The 24,901-nt window shown below is 42.8% G+C and overlaps 1 protein-coding gene across 4 annotated transcripts in view; it reads right to left on the reverse strand.

Moving 5' to 3' along the window:
- lama2 (laminin, alpha 2) overlaps window positions 1-24,901 on the reverse strand; it is a 146,860-nt gene that overhangs the window by 86,315 nt on the left and 35,644 nt on the right. For all 4 annotated transcript variants that reach the window (XM_029462753.1, XM_029462752.1, XM_029462751.1 and 1 more), the window contains exons 4-15: window positions 23,158-23,209; window positions 22,215-22,405; window positions 20,373-20,552; window positions 19,480-19,569; window positions 17,585-17,702; window positions 16,007-16,185; window positions 15,820-15,919; window positions 15,384-15,441; window positions 14,588-14,690; window positions 14,258-14,398; window positions 12,649-12,813; window positions 552-656 (exon numbers count right to left, since the gene is read on the reverse strand). In XM_029462753.1, coding sequence (XP_029318613.1) covers window positions 552-656; window positions 12,649-12,813; window positions 14,258-14,398; window positions 14,588-14,690; window positions 15,384-15,441; window positions 15,820-15,919; window positions 16,007-16,185; window positions 17,585-17,702; window positions 19,480-19,569; window positions 20,373-20,552; window positions 22,215-22,405; window positions 23,158-23,209 — 1,482 coding nt within the window. The remainder of the gene's footprint in view (window positions 1-551; window positions 657-12,648; window positions 12,814-14,257; window positions 14,399-14,587; window positions 14,691-15,383; window positions 15,442-15,819; window positions 15,920-16,006; window positions 16,186-17,584; window positions 17,703-19,479; window positions 19,570-20,372; window positions 20,553-22,214; window positions 22,406-23,157; window positions 23,210-24,901) is intronic.

The following is a 24,901-nucleotide window of genomic DNA, read 5'->3' on the forward strand; positions in this document are numbered from 1 at the left end:
ACACACACACACACACACACACACACACACACACACACACACACAAGGTTGTTTAGTGATGTCGGAGATATAAACAGTTAACTAATAGTGTTGCTGCTTTTCTTATTGCTGCCATATATCATATCACAACCTGCTCATTATAAAGACATACAGAGGGGGGAGGGGGAGACTCTATCTGCATGTTTTATTGCTAAGTTCAGCATTTCTCTGCCAGCTGTAGCTCTGTGCGTGTGTGTGTGTGCGCGCGCGTGTGTGCTTTTAACAGCTTTTATTTGCTGCTTCATTTAGTGGTCTTCACTGGTGCAAAAGTCAATGGCTTGTGGGTAAAGATAAATAATGCTGCAAACCCAAATACATAAACATACACACACACACACACACACACACACACACACACACACACACACACACACACATTTGTGTTCATGTGGGTTTCCTCTGGTCGTGACCATTTTCTCTCCGCTGTAGAATACCCACTGCTCCTAGGGAATCCTCCCAAACACGCACGCAGCCTTATACGTCTTTATTTTTGAGCGTATTTAAAACCTTACCTCTATGATTAGGTCGGGTTGTGAGGTGACTCTAATGGCCATTTGTTCTTGCTGGTCTGTAGTATAAGAAACAGTGTAGACCACACTCCCTCCGTAGGCTGAAATCTGAAAGAATAAGACAGAAACAGATTAGTGAGGAAGCACATTCCTGCCAACGGTTTGTCACTTTCCCACTGAGCTACAGGTGGTGCCAAGATACGCAGCAATGCACCAACACAAGGCAGGAAATGAGAACATTGCAGGTTTGACACATTTGAGAAAAATCAGCTTTGTTCAGTGTTTAAGGAAAGAAATGCAACAAACGATCATTTTAGTCGTTGCAGCTCAGAAATGCATTCATCACACTTATTGGATCTTAATGATACAAACAAGTGAGCAACACTGAGTGCAAACTCCACTGAGCATCTGTGTCTAGTGCAGAAGTGACAAACTCACACAAGTCAGAGAGTCACACGACGGGAGCGAACGTGCAACAAAGTGCACTGGCTACCTGTGCAAAGTATATTTTAAAGAACCTTCCAAAATGTCTGCATAAAAAAGACTAATCAAAGAAAGACCAATTAGTCGACTAATCGACTAAGAGGGGGCAGCCGTGCAATCTATATTATGTAGTTATGAATGTGACAAAAACGTAATTCTCACGTGTACTGTTTATGGTATATGTAAATATGTTGTGGCAGCAGCACTACTGTACTAACTACTGCAACAGCGATGTAGCAAAACCGCACAACTAACGCTTCTACTAATGAAAAGTAAGGAGAACGAGAATGTGCTCCGATCTTTGTTGTCTTGTGTGTTTCGCTGCAGTGTTTCTGTCGAGTCCACAGAATGAGCTTTAGCTGGAGAAAACGCTGCGTCGGCATGATCCTGAAATTTATTATTCTGCTCCAACCTGAACAGTAATGGGTGGGAGAGCGAGATAATAATGCCACCATAAAAACAGAGAGGGGGACATTGAGGAAAGGGGGAGAGAGGGGTGAAGAAATCGAGCCCGAGACAGAGAGGGAGAGATAGAGAGGGAGTAAGAGGTGGGCTTAATGCCTCTATAAACCTCCTCCATTCTACATCATTACCCTTGCTTCTTAAACCGGGAGGAGGAATCACCCATTTCACAGCTGACTGAAAATACACACACACACACACTATAGTGGGGCAAGGAGGTATACTTGGGTGGACGTTTTATTGACTAACACTTATTCTCCATCTAACCCCATTTGCTGATTTGGACTCCAGAACGCAGTTAAATCATCGTTTAAAGCCACACTACACGTATCAGACACTTCTGAACTCCAGCGTGGACTCTGCATTCACACTTAAAGTCTCTCACACAGGAAAAAACTCAAGGTTTGTTCCACTGCAACGAAATAGAAAAAGACACCACAGAAGAAGAATGTTTTTTTTTTTACAAAGGCTTACCAGAGCTGAAGTGTTTGTGTAAGATTAGACATTGGGCATTATAAGACATGTATAGTCACAATGGACTTTATATATTCAACATAATGTTGTCGAGAAAGTAAAGTAAATATTAACTTTAGATACCCGTGTGCTTATTTTACATGTTTAGGCCTGAAATGAAAACTTAACTGGGGCATTAACTGATTTTATTTTGCTACTTTTGGGCAGCGCAACAATCTGCGAATCCAACATCCGACATTTCTTAGCAAACATGTCGCCTTTTTACATTTATTTACACACGGAACGATATTAGAATTAATCTGGAGTTCTGTTTCTAAACAAATCTAGATAATCTAAATAAAAATCTAAATAATCTAAATAAAAATCTAAATAATCTAAATAAAAATCTAGATGATCTAAATAAAAATCTAGATAATCTAAATAAAAATCAGATAATCTAAATACAAATCTAGATAATCTAAATAAAAATCTAGATAATCTAAATAAAAATCTAGATAATCTAAATAAAAATCTAGATAATCTAAATACAAATCTAGATAATCTAAATACAAATCTAGATAATCTAAATACAAATCTAAATAATCTAAATAAAAATCTAGATAATCTAAATAATCTATACAAATCTAGATAATCTAAATACAAATCTAGATAATCCAAATACAAATCTAAATAATCTAAATAAAAATCTAGATAATCTAAATAATCTATACAAATCTAGATAATCTAAATACAAATCTAGATAATCCAAATACAAATCTAGATGATCTAAATCTAAATCTAGATAATCTAAATAAAAATCTAGATAATCTATACAAATCTAGATAATCTAAATAAAAATCTAGATAATCCAAATAAAATCTAGATAATCTAAATAAAAATCTAGATAATCTAAATACAAATCTAAATAATCTAAATACAAATCTAAATACAAATCTAGATAATCTAAATAAAAATCTAGATAATCTAAATACAAATCTAGATAATCTAGATAATCTAAATACAAATCTAGATAAAAAATATCGAAATGTGGCTGTCTTTAAATATTTAAATTCAAATGTTGAATCCTTGTTTCCACATTTTTCTCTTTGTCAATTCAAAAATGTTTGAGAAGCCTCAAAGAAAACTCTTAATACGAAATGATTTCATTGTCATTATGAAGTACATTACAGTGGTACAAACAGTCATTGCCAACCTTTTCTGCTTGAGACCGATTAACACCTCGTCACAGTTTGCATATGTCTGAGCTGTTTAACCAGAGAGTTAGTTCCCTTCCAACTTTATATCATTTGGACATTGTTTATAAGGAGATACATCTACGCTGCGTTTCACAAGAATGAAGCCCGAGATAGATATTTTATTTTTTTTAATAAGTTTTCCTATTTGTAAAACATCATGACGCCTAAGACTTGTCCGGTGACCCCTTCAGGTTGGGATGTACCGGGTCACGTCTGTAACAGCTCCAGCATAAGAAGCTAAACTGCATGTTTTTTGAGTTCTTACAGTTCAGTAATCACTCAGCGGCAAAGGAATTGAGAGAAGAAGAAAAAGCTTCTCCTGAGTATAAACACTTTCCACTGATGGAAGTTGTACTTGTATGTGAATGATTCTCTATCCACTTAGCACACCTGAGTTAGGCAATTTACCCCCTTTGAAATTATTGACATTTCCCGGAAAACTCGTTTCTCTGACGCCCTCCACTCAACCTAGACAATAATCAAAGCTTTTGTCATGGCAACCTCATCATCATTCTGGAGCTCGGGGGAATAGGAAATAAAAGAAATACTACGCAGGAAAGACAAAAAGAGCAACAGAATAGCACAGCAGGAGACGGACATTATGGGAGAAGAGTGGGGAATTACGGGCAGTAGAAAGGAAGGAACAATAAACACTCGGCCACACGGCTACAATAGACATCAGTGGGATCCTCCTGAAAGCTCCTTAAGCCTGTTATTAAATCTTTCAATGGCCAGAATGAGAAGAGCAAGACATAATCCTCTGTGTTAAAACCCTAATCAAGTCCCAGACACAATCTTCATTAAAGTGAACATGGTGTCATGGCCACGAGTATATCGGTACGTACAAGTAAAGAAAGAACAATAATCCTGCATCACAACTAAATATTGTAAAAAATATTTTAAAATATTTTAAAAAAGAGGAAATATTGAACTAAATATTTTGCGCTTTAAGGTTCCCGTGCAGCTACATGATTGTTTTTGCTGCAATGCAAATTGTACAAAAGACCTAAAATACTGTCAAAAGTTTCATCGACACCCATAGCACACACACACACACACACACACACGCACATGAGAGATGAAGATAAAAGGAGGAAGGAGGCGGACAGAAAAGAGGAGAGAGAAATGTGATAAAGTGCAGCAGGACAGTAGGAGAGACACAAGACAAGACAAGGATGCAATAAGAGTGGAGGGAAGGAGAGAGGAGAGTCAAAGTTATGAGATTTAATTATGCAGTCTATGCCAAGGAGTGGGTTTGGCATGGAGCGAGAAGAGGTGTGAAAATGAGTCACTATCGACCTCAGTCCTCCTCCAGGGTTCTCACCAGAGCCCTGATGTAATATGGCTTCTCCAACACTTTAAGTAACCAAGTCAGAGCATTTTAATGAAGTACAAGTGTTAGTCGGTCCTGCATGTGATAAAGTGCTTATTCTAAAAAGGTCACATTTCTGTTACAGTTTGAAAAGAATTCTGTGTGAAACAAGTTGGAAAATATATTCTGGTACGTTCTTGTAAAGAGACGCTTAAAAAAGAACACTGAAAATATAATACAAATTACCAGAATGTTTTTTTGAGGGGGGGGGGGTAAAGGTTTTTTTTTTTTGTTTTTTTTTACATATATGTCAAAACAGCTATTAGAAAGAAACTTACAAACTAGAATTCACTGTAACTCTCTGTCAATCTCAAGTATGCCACCTCACTCCAATCACTAATATAGGCTGCTGACATTACTGACCGGCTTCACAGGGTGCAAGAACCACTACAACAGTAATATTACTATATAATAGTCATAAGTGAGGGATTATGTACAGCCAGCCAGTCATGAGCAGGACCCTGACGGGAGCTGTTCATTATCCCTGCTTATTACACAGCTACTTACTAAAGAAACACATCGATTAAAAAATATATATTTTATTGTTTCCACTTAAACAAATAGTCCACTCGCAGATCGAGATGTTTACAAGGCCAACAATCAACATCGTCTTTCTCCTTTTTTAAGTATTCGTCAATCTGCACGTGAAACAAGTGAATAATCTAAAAGAGTATGAACAGTATCCCCTCATCTGGTTTCCTTACAAGTGTCTTACGTTTTCTGGATGAACGTATAGTCATCACGACAGAAAGGATCAGAAACAATCGATGTTGTTGGGATTCCCTGATCTCACACACTGAGGAGAAACTTTAAGTATAGAAGAAAAGTACAGAAGCAGGTGAGTGATTGTGGAGAGTAATGACTGTACTCACATTGAACACTATTAGTATGCAACTTTCCTTTTTGCCCACCACTTGCTAGTTTCTTCAGAGAAATGCGTTCGCCAATCTGCATCGGAACGCCTGTTTGCTGTCAACTCTCCGAGTACAAAAGCAACCGGCGCTCTCTTCGGGAGATTGGACAGAGAGAGAGAGAGAAAGAGAGAGAGAGAGAGAGAGAGAGAGCAAGAGAGAGAGAGAGAGAGCGAGAGAGAGAGAGCGAGAGAAAGAGAGAGAAAGAGAGAGAAAGAGAGAGAGAGAGCGAGAGAGAGCGAGAGAGAGAGAGAGAGAGAGCGAGAGAAAGAGAGAGAAAGAGAGAGAGAGAGAGAGCGAGAGAGAGCGAGAGAGGGACAAAGAAAATCATCCTTCAGGAAATGAAAACTAGATTGCCACAAAAGCTTCAGAAAACAAACTCCCCTAAAATGACACACACAAGTACACACATGTGCAGCCATACACAAAATACCCAGCGAAACAAAAACACAGAAACATAGAAATATAAACACACACACACACACACACACACACACACACACACACAAACACGCGCACACAGGCACGCACCTGGGTCGCCTTTCTTATGCCTGTGGACGTGTGCAATTGGTATCGGGATTTTCACTCTGTTTATCTACCGGTTACACACACAGATGCACACACAGATGCACACACTGATGCACACACTGATGCACACACTGATGCACACAAGGACAGGCTATTGTTGTTCCTAGCAGTAGGGTCAGATTGACTCCAGATGGACCAATAGACCGAGGAATGCTGAACAACATACAACATACAACAGACCTTCTGTGTGTCTGAGTGAAACGTGCTGGCAAAGAGAAAAGAAAGCAGCAAAACCAAAAAGATCCAGTCGGTCAGTATCAGCTCCGGGGCGTGTCCGAGCAATGTCTCGTTTGTTTCTATATCTTCGAGGAGAGCCTCTGTGCAGAGCAGCTTTTCCGGTCGTAGTGCCTGTTGGCGGGAAATGGCTGCTGTAACCTTGGAGGCAAATTGTGTATTCAGACGTTCTCCTGGCGTAAAGGGACATTGTGTCCATGAGGTTGTTTGCAACCCATGACATCCAGGGTTGCTCTTGGAAATGAGTTTCAGGTGGGATTTGTCAACCAACATGGTATGTTGTTGGCATGTGCCAGGATGTAAGACAATTCTGGGCCCAATTGGCCGCTGTGGGATGGTCCTGATTGCACACTGTGGAGGTAAAGGTACTCACTTTGGACTCCATGCCTCTAGAGCAGTGTTTCTCAAACTTCTTCAGACCAAGGACCACTTAACCAATAACAAAACACTCACGGACCACCTGACCCCAAATATCCAAAAACAATAGGCCTGCTTACCACTCCAACAATATATTACAAATGACAGCCTAATGAGCTTTATGTGACCTTCTCTATATCTTAGTCTTAGTGAGAGCTTGTACATCTTGTATATGTATAACTCTGCTCCTTCTTGCAACAATATTGATTAAAACTCTTATTTTGATCCTGACGTCGTGGGTTTATTTAAGTATATTTTTCCAACAACGGTAAATGCTGATAGATTGTACACATCAAATGAAACGTAGACTACATTTATTACTGAGTTTATTACTGAGTGTCAGAGTGAACTTACCCTCAGCAAGATACACAAAATGCACCACATTTAGTACGACACAAACTTCCGCTGTGGACTTTAAAAATAAAATACAGTAACACTATGGTGGCAGGTCCAAGTTTAACAGGGATTTAACAATAAACACAAGTTCATTATTAAATGTAGCATAAATGTACGTTACAAAACACAGCAGATTTGCCTCCTTCCCGATATCAGTCGACTCGTCCAGTTGCAGTGTAAAAAACTGGCTTTGGCGTAAACGTGTGATCAGCTGATCTTTCACATTTTCAGCCATGGCTGTCATTCGCCGCTGGACCGTGTCATTGGAAAGGGGGACCCTGTTAATGTCGTCGCTTGCTTTCTCCCCAAACAATAAATGAGTCATGATCTTGGCAGCTGGTTTGACTCAATTCTCACCTATCGAAGGAGGTTTACCCGTTTGATGAGAAGGGATACCCTGTATGATGCCTCTGTAGCCTTCGCAGTTTCCCCCAATGAAAAAAACTGTGATGGCGCCTTCGTCATTTGTTTCTTGAGTTCATACCTTCTCTCAAAAACAGTTAAAGGTTTCCCAATGTAATCTTTGTGTTCGCTCTCAACATGTCGCTTGAGCTCGGCGGGTTTCATAGCCTCGCTCGCCAACGACTCAAAACACAGTGTGGATTGGGATCCTGTTCATCTCCAGTCCAAACAAATCCAAATCTCATGTAGTCGCTGTGATCTTTTCTCTTCACTTTAGCGCTGGACTTTCCACGTTCAAGCCGAGTGTCACAGCTTTCAGGCGTGGTTGGACGACGAACCGCTCTCCTGGGACTCAGTAACGCACACAAAACCACTTGAAGCTGCTGAATCACCTGCATCAGGACGATGCACCTTCACTGTCGCGTCAGATCTTTGATTTCATTTTCTTTGAACTGATCCCGTCTTGAGCCATCGATCCATCTTGTCAGTTGACCGCGGCTCAAATTGACCGCGCTGATCATTTATGACGTAAGATCGTACAACGAACCTACGTAGCTACATCTATGCTACACTCTACTATACTAGTCATTTTAAACAGTTTGAGAAACACTTTAAACTTATAATATATTCATTTCAAATGTGACATTTTACCAATATTCTTACGGACCACTAGCGGTCGCTCACGGACCACTCTTTGAGAAAGACTGTCAGGGGGTATGAACCCCTGGGTGGGTGCTGGCAGATAGGAATGAGGCAGATCGTTTGTCAGCTGGCCGTTCGAGGTGCTCTGCATGGGGTCTGCCTTCAGATGAAGGTGTGGGGTTACAGGCGGTCACCTTACTGCCTTAAGGAGATGGGGTTGGCAAGAGGTCTCCACCTCTGTCGATGTTTTCGATTAGGCCCATAAACACTCGCGCATACACATACGCATGTGCACATACATGCAGTTGTGCACGTTTTCTCTCATGCATTTATTGATGAGGTTTGGGTCAAGCTGATTCGATAAAGGTAAAACAACATCTGTTACTGATCTGCTTTTTATGTACATATGGTTCCAATAAAGGACGTTTCATTCCATTCCACTTTAAAATACTTTTTTTTACATTCTGCACTTTTATTTACAAAGCGCTGCAGTAGAAACTTTCCTGTGACGAAGGAAGCAACATTGTTCAATTTTGAGATTGTTGTGTGCAGGACTATGACACGATTATAATCCCTGCTGGTGGCAAAGGAGCGACGGTTAGCTGGACTGTAACTCTGCATGCAGATCTCCTGCAGGAAGACGACTAAGAGCAGCTCACTCATTTGCTTCCAGCCTCTCAGAGCCAATCAATTATTGTTCTGCACTACCACAGCTCGCTGACTCTTGAAAGTCAACTCCAGCAGCGGCTTGCTGTGCATCAGACTGGAAGTAACACACAATGGCAAAATGACAACCTGTATTCAATGCAGTCGGTGCAGTTTCAGCTGTGAGGCTCGGATCACATCACACTCCCAAATGCTATCGTGGCATCAGCATCATGCTAATGTCTGATTGTAAGCCTCCACACATTTGGACGATTATCAAGATCTCTCCAGAAAAAGCAGCAGAAAGTAACAATGTTGAAATGTTAATTGTAGTTAGTTTGACATTCATTTAGTTTTTGCAATGAGAACATCAGTGATGATTTATAACAGGTGTAATGACGTCCTTTGCTTTTTTCTCCCCCACGGTAAAGCCGTGTGGAGTGTCTCACACACACTTTCCAGGAATACAAATGAGTGCGACACCAAATGATTTGGTTGATGAAAACTGGAACAAATCCACTGTGATTGATGTAAAGGCACTTTCTCAGCCATGTAAGTGGGAAAAAAAGAAAAGGAGGGAGGGAGGGAGGGAGAGAAAGTGAGGAAATGGGAGGGAGGGGAAATCCATCTCATGCAATCAAGACCAGATTAGAAGTGGCACTATACACACACTCCTCTACACACACTTTGCTCTCTCATAAGTCACAGCTCAGCTGTTTGGTAAAAGCTGATATTCCTCTTGTGTATTTTTGCAACAACATAAAAAGGTGAATTTCTTCTCCACAGAAGTATTTAACAGAAACACTTTTAAGACAGATTTCATTCATCATAACTTTGAGATGTCAGACTCCATAACCAAGGTGAAAGCGGAGCATTTTTCTGCCTCCGGTCTGCACCTGTAGCAGGTTTCCCTCTGAAGAAGGACTATTACTGTGTGTTACTACTTCTTCACAGCGCAATAAAGAAGACAAGGAAGTCAAGTGAAATTGAAAAACGGTTGGAGAAAGTTGGAGAAGGTCCAGGCAGGAGGTAGAGAAGGAGTTCGGATGAAATGCAACACAAGCTGAGCTGTGTGTTTGTGTGTGTGTGTGCGTGTCGTCAACTTTCAACATGCTTTCTTTCATCAGCTGTCGGCAAAGGATGCGACTCCTCTTTCCATGTTCATCCATCATCCCCTTCAACTCCCTGCTTCAACCTCCCAGTGCTCTCTCCATCTCTGTCACTCTGTTTCTCAAAACCATGAGCTCTTCTCGTCTTTGAGCCTTTTATCTGAATCTGTTAGTGAATCTGGGTACAAGATGTATACAAGGAGGTTCGGATTTGACTGCTTTTGAAGGCTGAAGGCTTTGCTTTGGATATTAAACATCAGATTTGACAGCTCAACATTCATTTGGCGCTTTGTTTCTGAGCAGCTGATGAATGTAAATCCAATGTTTACTCTCTTAGCTCTGTTTTTCCCTCCACCAACGAGCAGTACATATCGGTCTTTGTAGCTGCTTAATGCTGCACTATGTTCCCCAGCTTGTCACTAACAGTGTGTTTGCTGTCTGGTGCTGCGCAGGAAGTGTACTGAGGGTTTATTAGAGCCTTTGTTGGAAACAGCTGCCTGCTGCGGCTGGAAACATGATTGGAAACAGTAGCGAGACTGAACCAAAAAATTAATTTGCCGAGAGATGTTAAAACGCTTAGAACCCCGTTTCACATACATGCATTATATATTCCGTTGTTAACATACAATATTGATTGTTGCTTTTAATGTGACAGTTTAAGTTCGGAGCCAGTCAAAAGTGTCTGCCTCCTCCGCCTCGTGTTCCCGAAAGTAGAAGCGTCACCGACACGTCTTAAAAAACAAGTTTTAAACATGCACGACACTTCATTAAAATGAAACTACACTCTCATACTTGCAGCATCGTGAGTTTTATATTTGGCTCTTCATGCTTCATCCCTGCTTATCTGCAACTCCACTGACAAATAAACCCAATATTCTTGCAAGCTTCAATGATAGTAATGGCTATCCTTGTGAATGAGCAGTCCCTGGACCTACACAGGCGATCAAATACCCAATGAGCATCAGTGGAACATGCTTCTGGACCAATGAGCATCCACCGAGCGCAGCGCAGCGCACTAATGGGCCAATGAGCATCTTTTGGCATTATACAGGAGGTCATGCAGGAGAAATAAGAACGCTATCACACACATTTATACTCTTATACATCCAATGCTAGCATGTCATCACACACACAGCATGTCACTTCCAATGATACACGGCAACATGATGGACCGACACTGTGTGTGTGTGTGTGTGTGTGTGTGTGTGTCTGTGTGGAAGAGTCGCAAGTCACATAGCATCTATCTCTGTAACACGATCAGAGATTGAAGCAAAGAATCGCTTTTTCATACAGTACTCGCACACTGCTCCTAGCAATCACTCACACACACACACACACACACACACACACACACACACACACACACACACACACACACACACTGGTAATTTGTTTGTTTCCCATGTTTGGAGGCATTCGGTTCTGCTCCGCTGTCCCTAATGCCTCCAAAACACATCATTATCTGACTTATATAGGCCTGGGAGTGCATGTGACTGTGTGTGTGTGCGAGCATGTGTCTGAATGAGAATATGTGTTTCTGTTTTGTGTGTGCGCACGTGTGTGAGCTCGTGTTTGCGTGTGTGTGTGCGCTAAGAGAAAAACAGTTGATTATCGAGTTCAACAGGCGAAACACTGTTTACCCTGAGAGACACAAAGCGAGCGAGAGAGACACGGAGCGAGAGAGAGAGAGAGAGAGAGAAGAGCGCTCGGGGGAAGTAGAGGGAGATGATTTAGGAACAGGGAGGTGAAAAATGGGAGTCCTGGAGAGACGGAGTGAGAGTTAGAGAAGCAGACCAATGAAAAGAAGCAGGGATGGAGGGATGGTTAGAGGGAGGGAGGGATAGACGATCAGACAAAGAAGTGAGATGACAAGCTAGGCCTGTAGGGTGCAAACTAATGAAATTCTGTGGTGTATTACTCTAAGCCATGACACCCAGACAAACATCACAGTCAGTCTGTTGTTGTAGTAGGGCAACAACTCCACTTCAGAAACATGGACTGCAGCTATTTGCCGGCTGGAGTGATGAAGGCTAATCGTGGCCACGGAAAAACCGCAGTGCAAATTCAAACAGCCGACATTAGCAGGAGCCGATACAGAGAAGCAGGAGCGTACATACGGGGGACAGCCGATTGGAACAACACATAAAATAAATCTTTTTCACCATCTTGGCAGTTTTAAGCAGTTGAAATTGTGTTGTACAGTAAACTAGTGTGGAATTAGGACATTTCTCATCGTGCCACTTTATCAATATGCATTAGCTAATAGCTTCTTGCTATTGGATGACCGTGACGTCTCTCACATTAACAGGGACTGAACAGCCACCATCGTGCCCCTGAGCAAGGTGCTTAACCCCGAGCTGCTCCAGGGAGACGGTCCCTGCAGTTAGTTCACTGTGAGTCGCTCTGGATAAGAGCGTCTGCTAAATGACCTGTGATGTAATAATGTGAGGAAACAACAGGAACATCTAATACAAAGTCTCTGAAATCATATTATGATTGAGAAGGTCCACCCTTGATTACTGGGCCTTGAACTCATGCAAACATTCCCACATGGAAGCTGTTGAGGAGAGAACAACCACCACCTGTCTACTGAAAGTGATGAAGAGCAGGGTGAAACAATGACGTAAAAGCATCGATGTCTCAAAGTAAATGTTTAAATCATTTGCCGATTTGGAGAAAATCTCATTATGATTTGATTGCAGTGTATTTTAGCGTGCAGCCCCATCTCACCTTGTTCCCCAGGTATAGTCCAGGTGCATTCCAGTAGTAGGCGGAGCCGAGATCGTTCACAACGTCCGAGTGCCGGACGCTGAGATACGGAGGCGTCTGTCTGTGAACGGACCAAACTCTTCCTCTAGTCTCTCCGAGCAGGTGCCATCCTGTCAGAGTGGTCTCCTACAAAAGCAGGTGCAGGAAGAAGAAGTTAAATATACACTTTCTTAGATCACAGCTTACTGTACGTCATTTCAAAGTCCACAAAGACACTTTACGTGCAGCTGTTTGAAAGCCAAACATCCAGAACTTGCTTAGAGTACTATGAGAGATTCACAGGACGCTCTGGTGCTTCTGTGAAGGCTGAGATTGGACTCTTTTCCCTGTTGTAGCAAAGTCTCGCTTTCAATAAAGAGTTCGCTTTCAACTCGTTACGGGATGTTATGGTTACGTTTTCAGCAGCACTGCAAGGGAGTCACGCAGAGATGTAAAATGTTGAAGTGTAGTAATCAAGAGAACAATTTGTATGAATGATTGGAAAGGATTTTCAGAGAGTCTCAGACAGAACTGACTGTTTGCTGAGCAGACGTCGTGCTCACTGTCAGCAGATCACGACACACATGTTAACATCAGACTCCAGTCATGTTCAATGCAGATGTTATCATTTGATAAGCTTTACTCTCGATGCCCATCTGAAAAATGTCAAGTGTGACAAATATTCACAGCTGCTGTATATTATATATTAACAATATAGCAAATAACTAAAATGTAAAACTCAAGATTTGCTTAAAGATTGTTTTAGGTGTCACATTTCAGCCTGGGAGTCTTGCAACTGACACCTACAGTAGAGAGAGGATGGTGTGTGTGTGTGTGTGTGTGTGTGTGTGTGTGTGTGTGTGTGTGTGTGTGTGTGAGACAGCCAGACACACATCTGTCATTGCAATTAACCTGACCTTGGTCTCCCCTTTTGAACACGAACACACACAGACACACACAGAAACACACAGACACACACACACACACACTCACACACACACACACACACACACACTCACTCACTCTATCGGTGTCTAAATCAGAGCTGTCATCCTGTCAACCTCTCCTCTCCCCCTCTCCCACCCCGCCTGTCAGTCAAAAACTGTTTTCCTCTTTTCACCTCTCTCCTCCATCTTGCCTCTTGTCTTGTCTCCACCCTTCGTCTTTCAAGTCGTGTCCTCTCTTCTTCTCTTTTTTTTCTCTCCAATCGTCTCTTTCCTCCTCATTTTCACTCGTCCCCTTCGCTCTCACCTCCACTGTACATCTACATCCTCTCTCCTAAATGTGTATTTGGCACAGATTTCTCTTTCCTTATAAACTAAATGTTCCTCTCTTTTGCACATCGGCGCAACAAGTGACTCAATCACTGCAATTACACGAATGAAAGACATGAACAAACTGTTTATGATCGGGGGTTATTGGTGTAATGATGCAAACACCATATATATATTTATATTATATTTATATTATATTTATATATATTTTGAGAGATCCTGATTGGCTGGCAGAGAAGAAGTGTGTGTGTGTGTGTGTGTGTGTGTGTGTGTGTGTGTGTGTGTGTGTGTGTGTGTGTGTGTGTAACATTGCTTACATTGTGATAGGTCCATGTGGAGGCAGAGCACTGACTGGAAACGCCCATACAAGAGCACTTTTCGCAGCCACGCCGATCGTCCCCTTGGAGGTTGAAGAATCCCAGTTTACAGCGGTCGCAGTTTTCTCCCTCCACGTTCTCCTGCCGGAGAGAAAGACGGGAAGAGAGCGAGAGAAGAAAGATGCAGCAAAAGTTTATGGGCTGCCCTCAAACCGACGTTATGAGCACAAAGCATGTTATTGCAGTGTTAATGTGGTGAAGATAATGATGACGGGGCTAGAAAGGTTAGCGCAGTGCCATTAGTTGTGCGCATAAAAAGTGTGTGAGTACCTTGCAGACGCAGGGTGTCACACACGGGTCATCGTTGCTGCTTCCTTCCACACTGCAGTTACAGCGCTGGCAGGACGGGTAGCCCATATAACCGACAGCACACCTGCAGACGAGTTTAATAACAATAATAACGATGGAGGTGACGAGTATTAGAGAGGCCACCAGAAGGTCATAGGGTCAATTATTCTAACAATCCGCCGCGTCCGTCCTAGTCAAACCGCGTCAGACACTGAGCCTTTCATTCGCAGCAAACAGCTGACCTTGCACCGCAGGTGACGAGCACGTATGTACAATCCCAGAGGAAATATATTTAGAAACAACTCTCCGATTAAGAGAGAAGGTGAGGTCAGGGCATTTAAGGAAGTGATTTTAAAGACGAAGCTGCTGGCCTGATCTGAGGTTGTTTATTACAGCAATAAGAGATAATGCACTGCATGTAAGATGAAGCTCCAGATGTGCACATGTTCTTGTTGTTTGTGATTTTAACCTCACAGTTGAACAAACAAGACTTCCCTTGATGATCTCAGGCTGCGTTCAGGTCCATCAGGGATGTAAAATATGTTATCAAAGTCTATCCAGTCATTCATACCATGTCCGTTTATCCAGAGACTTCTTTACGTCGTGTAAGGCACAAAACCATGCGTGTGATATTAAATATCATTAAAGATCTGAATGGAAACTTTCCAAACACTAATTGGAGCAGACAACAGCTGAAAGGTTCTGCTCACCTGTCACAATGTGTCTGTCTCCTTTCTGTGTGTGTGTGTGTGTGTGAGTGTGTGTGTGTGTCTCTCACCTGTCACATCGCAGACCCCCAAAACCCTCCTTACACCGGCATGACCCTGCTGGCTGAACTGTCAGTCAAACACACACAAAGACACACACACACACACACACATTTTAACTGAAAGAGAATGGGTTTGAAGTGGCTGCACCTGAAATAGTTCCTCTTTCTAGACATAAAAACACAAAGAGGAGTAAAATAATCTCTAATATAAATAGTTGTTCTGTTCTGTCAAAGACAGCTTTCAATAACAGAAGCTTCTGTGCACACAGCTGAACTGGATTAACCCCAAATCCCCCCCCCCCCATAGGAAATCAAGCAGGACTGAATCGATGAAATGTTGGAGTACTACTTTAAAAATCAATTCAAATGTGTAACGCTTGTCTACTACGTCCTAAGACGGATACACGTAAAGACGGGCAGACATTTAAAAAGTGTATTAGCATACTGGGCGTAGCCTGGCTTGAGTCTGCGACACATGATTGGCTGATAGCACCACGTGTGTCACATGAGCAGGGGACGCAGGGGTCTTCCTCGTCTGCGCTCACCTGGTGAAGAAAACAAATCATTTTCACACACACGCTTAATCATAACAAGTTTCAAATAAGGCCCAGGTGCGTGCACATGTGACGTACCGCGGCGGGTCTGTAGAATCCAGCAACGCATGTCTGACAGTTGACTCCAGCTGTGTTGTCACGGCAACCGACACAGACTCCACCCCCTCTGTTTTGACCTTGGATGTTCAGGCTGAGTGACAGGTCCGCGGCCGTCTGATTAAAGTAGCACTCGTCTGCCTTATCGTGGCAGTTACACTCTGAAAACACACACGCACACACACACGCACACACACACACACACACACACACACACACCACACACGCACACACACACACACACACACACACAAAGAAAGAAAGTTGGTCCCAGTATCCAGGATACTGAGCATGAAGCAAACAGGGTCGCTCTTTTAAATCAGTTTACTTCTTCCACGTAGGAGTTTATAAAAACATCAAACGCTGTTTTGAAGACAGTACCCCCCGAGGTGCACACGCTGCCCATGAGCAGTGTGTTATCTCCACGGTCCAGAGAGAAGAAGTGGGTCTGAGCTTGTCCTCACCATTTCCCACAGTGTGGTTGGGAGTGGGGAGCCTCACTCACTTTACCGTTCAAAATTCACAAATAAAAGCAAAGTGTGTTCATGGACGTGCTTTTTAAAACAGAACACTGCAGAGTGTTGCTTATACGTTTAGGTTTATAGCACTACGAGTGCTTCACGTCTTTGGAAAGTTAGTTTGATGACACTGTTTGGCCGCTTTGATCCGCAGAACATTTCAGGGCCCGTTTCCAGGTCTGATCTCAGACTTGGCACGGCTGACCCGTAAAGCTGTTTGGTGCTGCCGGGCTTCCTCCCCCTCGATGCTGCACTAGGCTGCTTTCTCCAAGATGCCTAATCCCAGTTAGAGCTTCATCCATCCCCTGCATTAGATCCTGTTTAACAATCACTCTGAACCGGGCTGCATAACGGCGGCGTCACACTCGACGTGGAAGCACTTTGCTTTGTCAAGCAGTAGCCTGGTTACCAGAAGCACATTTCTTATCATTATCAAATACATTTAACTTATATCTTTTATAATAGATTATATGTGTGTTTTCTTGCCAGATTGTTAGAAATGACGGCTGAAGGTCGTGAACAGTGTGAACTTCACCCTCTGTCGGGACCTTTAAAGTTGTGTCACCTTCGTCCTGCTGTGGACCTTAGCAGAGGCAGCTATCAGAAGACTACAGAGCCTGTTAGAAGGTGTAGCCCGTGTGAAATAAAATGAAGATTACATGTTGTAACCACAGTTTTATGATGACAGGTAGAAGCCTCTAACCTCCTCGCTCTGATGCTACATGGATGATGAAGGTTAATGGATGCAAAGGTGACTTTTGATGGCTTCGCACGGTCCTCGTATCAAAGAGCGATTCTGACCGGATTGGCTGGCAAGAATACAGATTTCAGTTCCCTGAGTTCATATAAACTGTGTGCTGTCGCGGTAATACAGGTGTGTGTGTGTGTGTGTGTGGGTACATCTGCTACATGACAATAAACAATGTGGGCTCCTATGGTACCATCAGAACTCTGGGAAAAAAACATTTACAAGCAGGGAAAGTTTACAAAGAGACTAGTGAGTAGGAATTGTGGGTAGATGTAGTAGTTGTGTTGTTCTTACTCTCGCAGACATGTCGGGTGAGGAAGGTCCCTGCCATCCAGGGCTGCTGGTGGTAACCAGGGCAACAATGATCACAGCTCTCCCCGCATGTGTTGTGTTCACATTCACAGCTAAACTTCTACACACACACACACACACACACACACAAGAAGAGATTTCACAGATTTGTCAATTAAACAGACGCGAGTGTTTGAATCAATGGGTTTCAACAGGAAGGCTAAACATGGTAACAATTCAAATCCGTGATTAAACCCTGAGATGCCTTTTTAATGTCGTCAACTAACAAGGTTTGTTTTCGTGGGTGGTGGGTGGTGGTGGGCGGGTGAGTGGATTGTCTTCTTTGGTTGAATTTGTGTGAAACTAGAGGGCGGCAAACAAGTAATTATCAATATGCATGACCTTATTGAAAGCCTATCAAACAAACAGTGTATTCACAGGAGAGCCAAAAGGCAATAAAAGAACTTGCTTCACTTTCCAGATTGTCAGTCGGTAGCAAATGGGTTCACCACAACCCTCCCAGGAGAGAAATACGTTCAAGACTAAACACAGTCAAAGCAGAATGAAGCAGGACATTTGCCAACTTCGAAGTTCAGTGATTCAATTTAGGACTTTCTGTAAATTGGTTGATGTGTAGAGGGTGCCAGATATAGCTGAGAGGAAAGCAGCACAATAGCATCAGTGAGAGCCAAGTTTGGGTTTGTTGGCACGAGTGCATTTGCCCCTTTTATCTGAGACGCACCGCTACAGCTCTGGCTTCTGGCTGCCTTTGTACCGAGCATGCATCTGAACAAATGTTCTGTAGACGATCATCAGCAAATCATCTCACAGGTCTCCACCTCTTCTGCTTCCTGAACGTCTGCCCAGGATTTTTGCTGCATGGATGGATGAACTTGTATCAAAGTAAAGGAGCTAAATGTCTTGCGGGCACACGGGGCCGAGAGAAAATCTCTGCAAAAATTCACTGTTTGGCCCGTTATGGATTATACAAGCAGAAACACGTCTTTAAAAAGTGTGATTTTAATCCAAATAATGCATATTTACATATTCAGCTCTTATATTTGAACACTTAACGCCACATATGTGTTTTATTTTTTCATTTTAACCACTTTACAGACAACTGCTTATTTTAGCACATGTGTCTCTGGTAAGAATACAATATAATTATAATTAATGTTAATGTAATGTAGTGAGTTCATGTGTTTATGTGACAACCCTGGATGTGTGAGCATGTGATTACACCGACCCAGAGTTGAGTTTGACACGCACTTAAATAGAAGAAATATTATTGCATGTAATTTATGAAAACAAGAAATAATTCTATGAAAATGATGTTCATAATTAACATTTTAAATAACTTTGAATATGGCCTATAGAGAGGTGAATAAAAGAGAAGAAGAAACTAGAGCATTGGAAACTGGATCAGTGACATCACTTATTGTCAATGACATCATCAGCAAGGGACCAGACACCAGGTGTCACATCTGAGTTAGTCTTCGTGGTTCAGCCTCAGGACATGTAAAGGACACAAGAGTCTGTGTGTGTGTGTGTGTGTGTGTGTGTGTGTGTGTGTGTGTGTGTGTGTGTGTGTGTGTGTGTGTGTGTGTGTGTAGGTGCTGAGCAAGAGAGAGAAAGATCAGGTGTCTGGTATCAAACACTCCACTGTTTGAAGCGACATGTGAGACAACGCTTCACTGTGTCACCTGTGTCCCCTGCAGACAGACCCACACACACACCCACACACACACACACACACACACACACACACAAACACACAAGTCGGTGGATGAAAAGCTGGTGCCCGACGGTGCTCTCTGCTCCTGTTCAACAGCAAAGAGGAGCTCCATTACCTCGTTAGTATTTTTAAGTGGGCCGAGAGAAACGCAGAGTGTCGTTACCTTTGTAGCCGTGTTGAGTGGACACGCTTTGGCGTGGCCGTAACAGATGCACATCCCTCCGACTGAGATGTCCTTAATGGAATAATAGTACTGAACAGAGAGAGAGAACATGTGAGAATGAGTACAACAGCGTTAATGAGCATATTGAAGAGGCAGAATCTCAGTGAGGGTTATACTTGAAAAAGGATATCCTCAAATTATAGCGCAACCCGTCCCCGGATAGACGGACAAATGATACCACGATGGTAAAACCACATCCGGCTGCATTTCTACAGGGCTTTTTATCCAAAGCACCTCGCCCTTTATTCATCCGTTCACTCACACAGATGGCAGCGAGCTTCCACGTAAAAGGTGCTGGCCTGGCGCTGCCCGTCGGGAGCAATTTGGAGTTTAGTGTCCAAGGACGCTTTGACACGTGGACACGTGGACACGCGAGGCGCCACATCCAGAGCTACAGCTGCCCACACTCGTCACAATGTTCGCAGGCGCTTTAAACTTCGGCTGATTTAGTTTCACTCTCGACAAACAAAATAACTTGCTGAGTGTAACGTGAGGAAGTCTGTACCAATGTTCAACACACATTTCCTCGAGTGAACTCTGGCCCACCTTTTCCTTCATCATCATCATCATCATCATCATCATCATCATCATCATCATGAAGAATTCCTTTAATAATAAGTCAATCATTCAGCAGATTGGGGGAAAGAATTGACGAGATGAGAATAGCTCCAACATTTGTTTAATGTAATGAAGTCGTGGTTGGTTTCTGGTTTCCTAAGATACAAATCTCAAATATTAGTAAGCCATCGCTAAGTCTTAGCGTCTTGCAACATCTGTACTGTTCACCTATTTTAAATGTTCCGATCAGAAAAGAAAAGCGTGCTGAGCCTCACCCGTCTCGTCACAATGAGATCGATGTCCTTCGAGTCACGTTGTGTCAGAGTCATGAGGTCAGCGTTCAGCGTTCTGATTCGCTGAAACACCAGCCTGATGTAGCGGGCGGAGGTGAAGTTCAGCAGGGTGGGGGAGAGGTCGTCTGCACTTGGCCGGCCGTTGATCAAAGACGTGTGGATCTGTGGACAGTAAGGAGACAAACATTAAAGGTGCTTTCAGTTCCAAATGTGAACATGACACGAAGGTGCTGATTATTTACGCTCTGCGCTCGACTTCTCTTTAATGTGCTCAATGTAGCAGAAGAATAAGTATGAATTTATATTCTGTATCACTAATAATAATAATAATAATAATAATAATAATAATAATAATAATAATAATACTAATAATGAACCGGCAGCAGCATCACAAGGAGTGTAAGGTCCTGTCTGTCCATCTGTCTGTCTCACTAATGTGGCCAAAAGCAACATTTGGAAGCTGCAAAGAAGTCTTATAGAGTGGGCTGTGTGTGTGTGTGTGTGTGTGTGTGTGTGTGTCAAGGGGGAACACTTGATGGGTGCAAGCTGCACACTTGGAAGCAACGAAGGAGATGGTTGTGTATGTGTGTGCGTGTGATGTGTGCTGGGGTGACATTGTGAATGTGTGTGCGATGCTGTGACACATCGCCTACGACTCATTATGGTTTCACTGTGATCAGACGGCTAGGGAGCTGTCACACACACACACACACACACACACACACACACACACACACACACACAGACAGACAGACACACACAGACACACACCTTTGTCGTTACTTGAAGCTCTTGACATCTTCCAGCTCACACCCCCTCTAGCTCTCCCCCGCAGGACACAAGGCACACAACACACACAAGCATCCCGGCAAGTGTGACACACACATACACACACACACACACACACACTCACACAAAACAGCACCCGTGTAATTGTGTACACATATTCAGACATGCATCTACTACAATTAGAGGCCTGTGAGGGGGATGTAGACGTGCGATTATTGATGATGTGTCTTTTTAATGCATGTGTGTATGTACGTGTGTGTGTGTGTGTGTGTGTGTGTGTGTGTGTGTGTGTGTGTGTTTTCTATCAGTGATTAAAGTGATATTAATAGTTGTGCACATTTGAAGTGTACACACTTCAAACATTCTACTTTAGTTTCCGTTTGATATGATGTTTTGATTTCACACAGTTTGACCTGGTGTCCTGAGTTGTTCTGCTTATTATTCATGTCCACTCCTGCAGCAACATCTCCTCTCGTTTCCTAACTCCAGTTATTTGCATCCAGACTGCCGTTGCCCTCAGCCCTTCCCTATGACCTGTCCATCACCTGCCTGCACACCCAGCCCTCCGTCCTCCTCACCAGTCACTTAGTATGGACACCGATCCACAAGCTGCTTCTCAGATCATCGTATATCCGCCTCATAGCCATAAAGTCTTTGCCCTTCCTTTCCTATGATCTCAGCCTGCTTTGGATTCTTTCTCTTGCTCACCTGTTACTCACTCTGAAACTGACTTTACCACCTTTTCTGCGTGCAGCTTCGTGATCGCTTAGAAACGTTTGATTTTTAAATGTTTAATGCATCTGGACCCTCCTCGTCCTCCTGTATCAACCCAACCAAGTCTCATTGCAGTTCAAGCAGACCGAGCACAATCCAAATCATTGTTCTCTACACACCCAATCAAAAGTCTTTCCAACCTAATCCGACGTGACCCGCTCCATCGCAGCCGGCGTCAACCCAGCCCATTGGCAGCGTTCAAATCAACCCAACTCCACTACAGATTACGGAGGCAGTGTAACAACCTGCTGTAAGCGTTACCTCTCCGTTCTCCAGAGGGTGAATCTTCGAGTAAAAAGATGTGCAGATGACTTCATCATCTCTGGTGTAGGATGGAGGTCCTCTCCGCGGATTGATGTTGAACCTCGTCAGGCACTCTGTGTCTGTGATGGCGTAGTACTGCCAGGGGTCAAAGGTCACGCCGTCTATCGAACGCTCCAAGACCCAGTTACCTGTGGACGGAAATATTGGTGAAGAAAATAAATAGATGAAAAGCTTCAAACGTGGAAAAGATCAATAATGATGAAAGTCCAAGGCTGTGCTCAGGTCAACCTACTTAAAATACATAGAAAATTGACGGAACATTCAATTCCACATATTTCTATAATAGCTCGGACCAAAGACTGTGAGATTTCACCTCCTGGATTGATTGAATGTCTATTCATGAGTTTCTCTGCCAAGACACTGGATTTCTCCAAGACCTTTGTTAGTTGAGGTAAATTAGATTTTCTCTCACAAATACATGAAAAGTTCTGAATTGTCCTGAAATCATCACTTAACTTCATTTTTATAAATTATTTTCTTCTAGTATAATGCCCTTTTTCTATATTTTTTAAATCACTATTATTGAATTGTATATGCAGTTCTGTTTTGTCACATACCGTGCATGCATAGAGAAGGCAGAAGACAGTCAGAGACAGTGCATGCATAGAGAAGGCAGAAGACGGTCAGAGACAGTGCATGCATAGAGAAGGCCGAGGACGGTCAGAGACAGTGCATGCATAGAGAAGGCAGAAGACGGTCAGAGACAGTGCATGCATAGAGAAGGCCGAGGACGGTCAGAGACAGTGCATGCATAGAGAAGGCAGAAGACGGTCAGAGACAGTGCATGCATAGAGAAGGCCGAGGACGGTCAGAGACAGTAGAGCAAAGCGCGGTAACATTTACTGACAATACGTTCTGCACATTAAAGCAGAATGCTCACCTGGGCGAGGGGAGTTGGCTGCCTTTAGGATCATGTAGGCGATCTGGAAAACCTGGAAAGAAACAGAGTAAAACAGTTTAACATACACAGGAAGCTGCAGTTTCATAAGTAATAAGTTTTAATACTTTATTATAGAAGCCTTAGTAATTGTTTTCAACCTTTAAAAAGCTGTCGTCTGAAATCCCTCCCTCGTTTACTCACTCGCATTCTTTACGTACAAGATACTTGAGATTTCGGACACTTACGAATCATCCCTTTGGGTCATCGCTGACATAATGTCGCACGACTGTGCCGCATTGCATTGTGGGACTGTTATCAGGAAGTAGTCAAAATTCCATCAGCACTTGTGTTTTGTTCCGTTGTTGTGGGAATTATCGAGGGCACGGTAAATAAAATGCGATCGTCTTTGTTTAGACTGACTTTCCTTCAGTTTGAACACAAACACCGACAGACACCGACAGACACACACACACACACACACACACACACGATGTAGGTCAAATGCTACCCCCCTCCCTCGTGTCTCTCCACCACCCGATCTTTCACCCCATCATCTCCCTCTGTGAGTATTTCTCTCTTTCTTCTTGTGATGTGGGAAGCAGTGTCACATTGCAGCAATTAGAATAGGGAGAAATCTACCAAGTATGTGTGTGTATGTGTGTGTGCGTGTGTGTGTGTGTGTGTGTGTGTGTGTGTGTGTGTGTGTGTGTGTGTGTGTGTGACAGAGAGAAAGTGTATTTCAGGGTAACCTTATAGCAGTCATTCAAACCTCCTACAAAGAGTCAATGTTACCTGTATTCCCGCCGAGGACGGGATGGTGTGTGTGTGTGTGTGTGTGTGTGTGTGTGTGTGTGTGTGTGTGTGTGTGTGTGTGTGTGTGCAAGAGCTCTCAGCGGTAACTTGTAATATGGTGACAGCTTTGGGACAGCTAGGCAGCTCCTGCAGCTAAACATAGCTGAACACAGCTAATGCAGAGTGTGTGTGAGTGTGTGTGAGTGTGTGTGAGTGTGTGTGTGTGTGTGTGGATCAGATTTGGATCAGACGAGGGATTTTCTGCCTCTAAAGCTCGACACAGCATCAACAAACAAACACACCAATAAGTGTCCTGCACCAAATCACTCGGCAGGTAAATAAATGTTCATCTTGCATCCATCACATTTAATGTCGGGGAGTTACGTTTACGGTAAGTTAACGTCATGAACGGATCATATTCTCCTCTGGTATATGCTTTCATTGGATAGATTCATTTTATTATATAATTAGGTTTTTTGTTTGTCTTTTACAAAATGAAATTTTGAGCTTAAAGCTGGAACTAGCAAAGCGTCAGATGTTACCTCACTGGATAAAGGCATTACCCACTACATTAATTAATTAATACATTATTTATACTATACAGTACTGAACATAATTGGTTTTCCCTTTTGGGAGTCAAAAACAATCTCAAAGTGATTTATTATTTATTATCAATATTTGTTATTATTGAAATAAATGTGAAAAATCATCTTTGATTGAACAGAAATTCTCCTTCAGGCTTAAAGCCTCGAGGTGGGTGTGTCATATGTGTTTGATTGACAGCTGAGCTGCCACAGGCATGAACACACCACGTCAACAAACTAAAAACTAGACAAATCAAAGAGACAACTTTGGTATTAAAGAATAAGGAATAATTATTAGTGCACGACACAATGGTGACAGTATTCCTGTATGCCAGTAGAAATGTGTAATAGTGGTTTTAAAAGGACAC

The sequence above is a fragment of the Cottoperca gobio genome, chromosome 24 (genome assembly GCF_900634415.1).
Source record: "Cottoperca gobio chromosome 24, fCotGob3.1, whole genome shotgun sequence".
Lineage (NCBI taxonomy): Eukaryota > Metazoa > Chordata > Actinopteri > Perciformes > Bovichtidae > Cottoperca > Cottoperca gobio.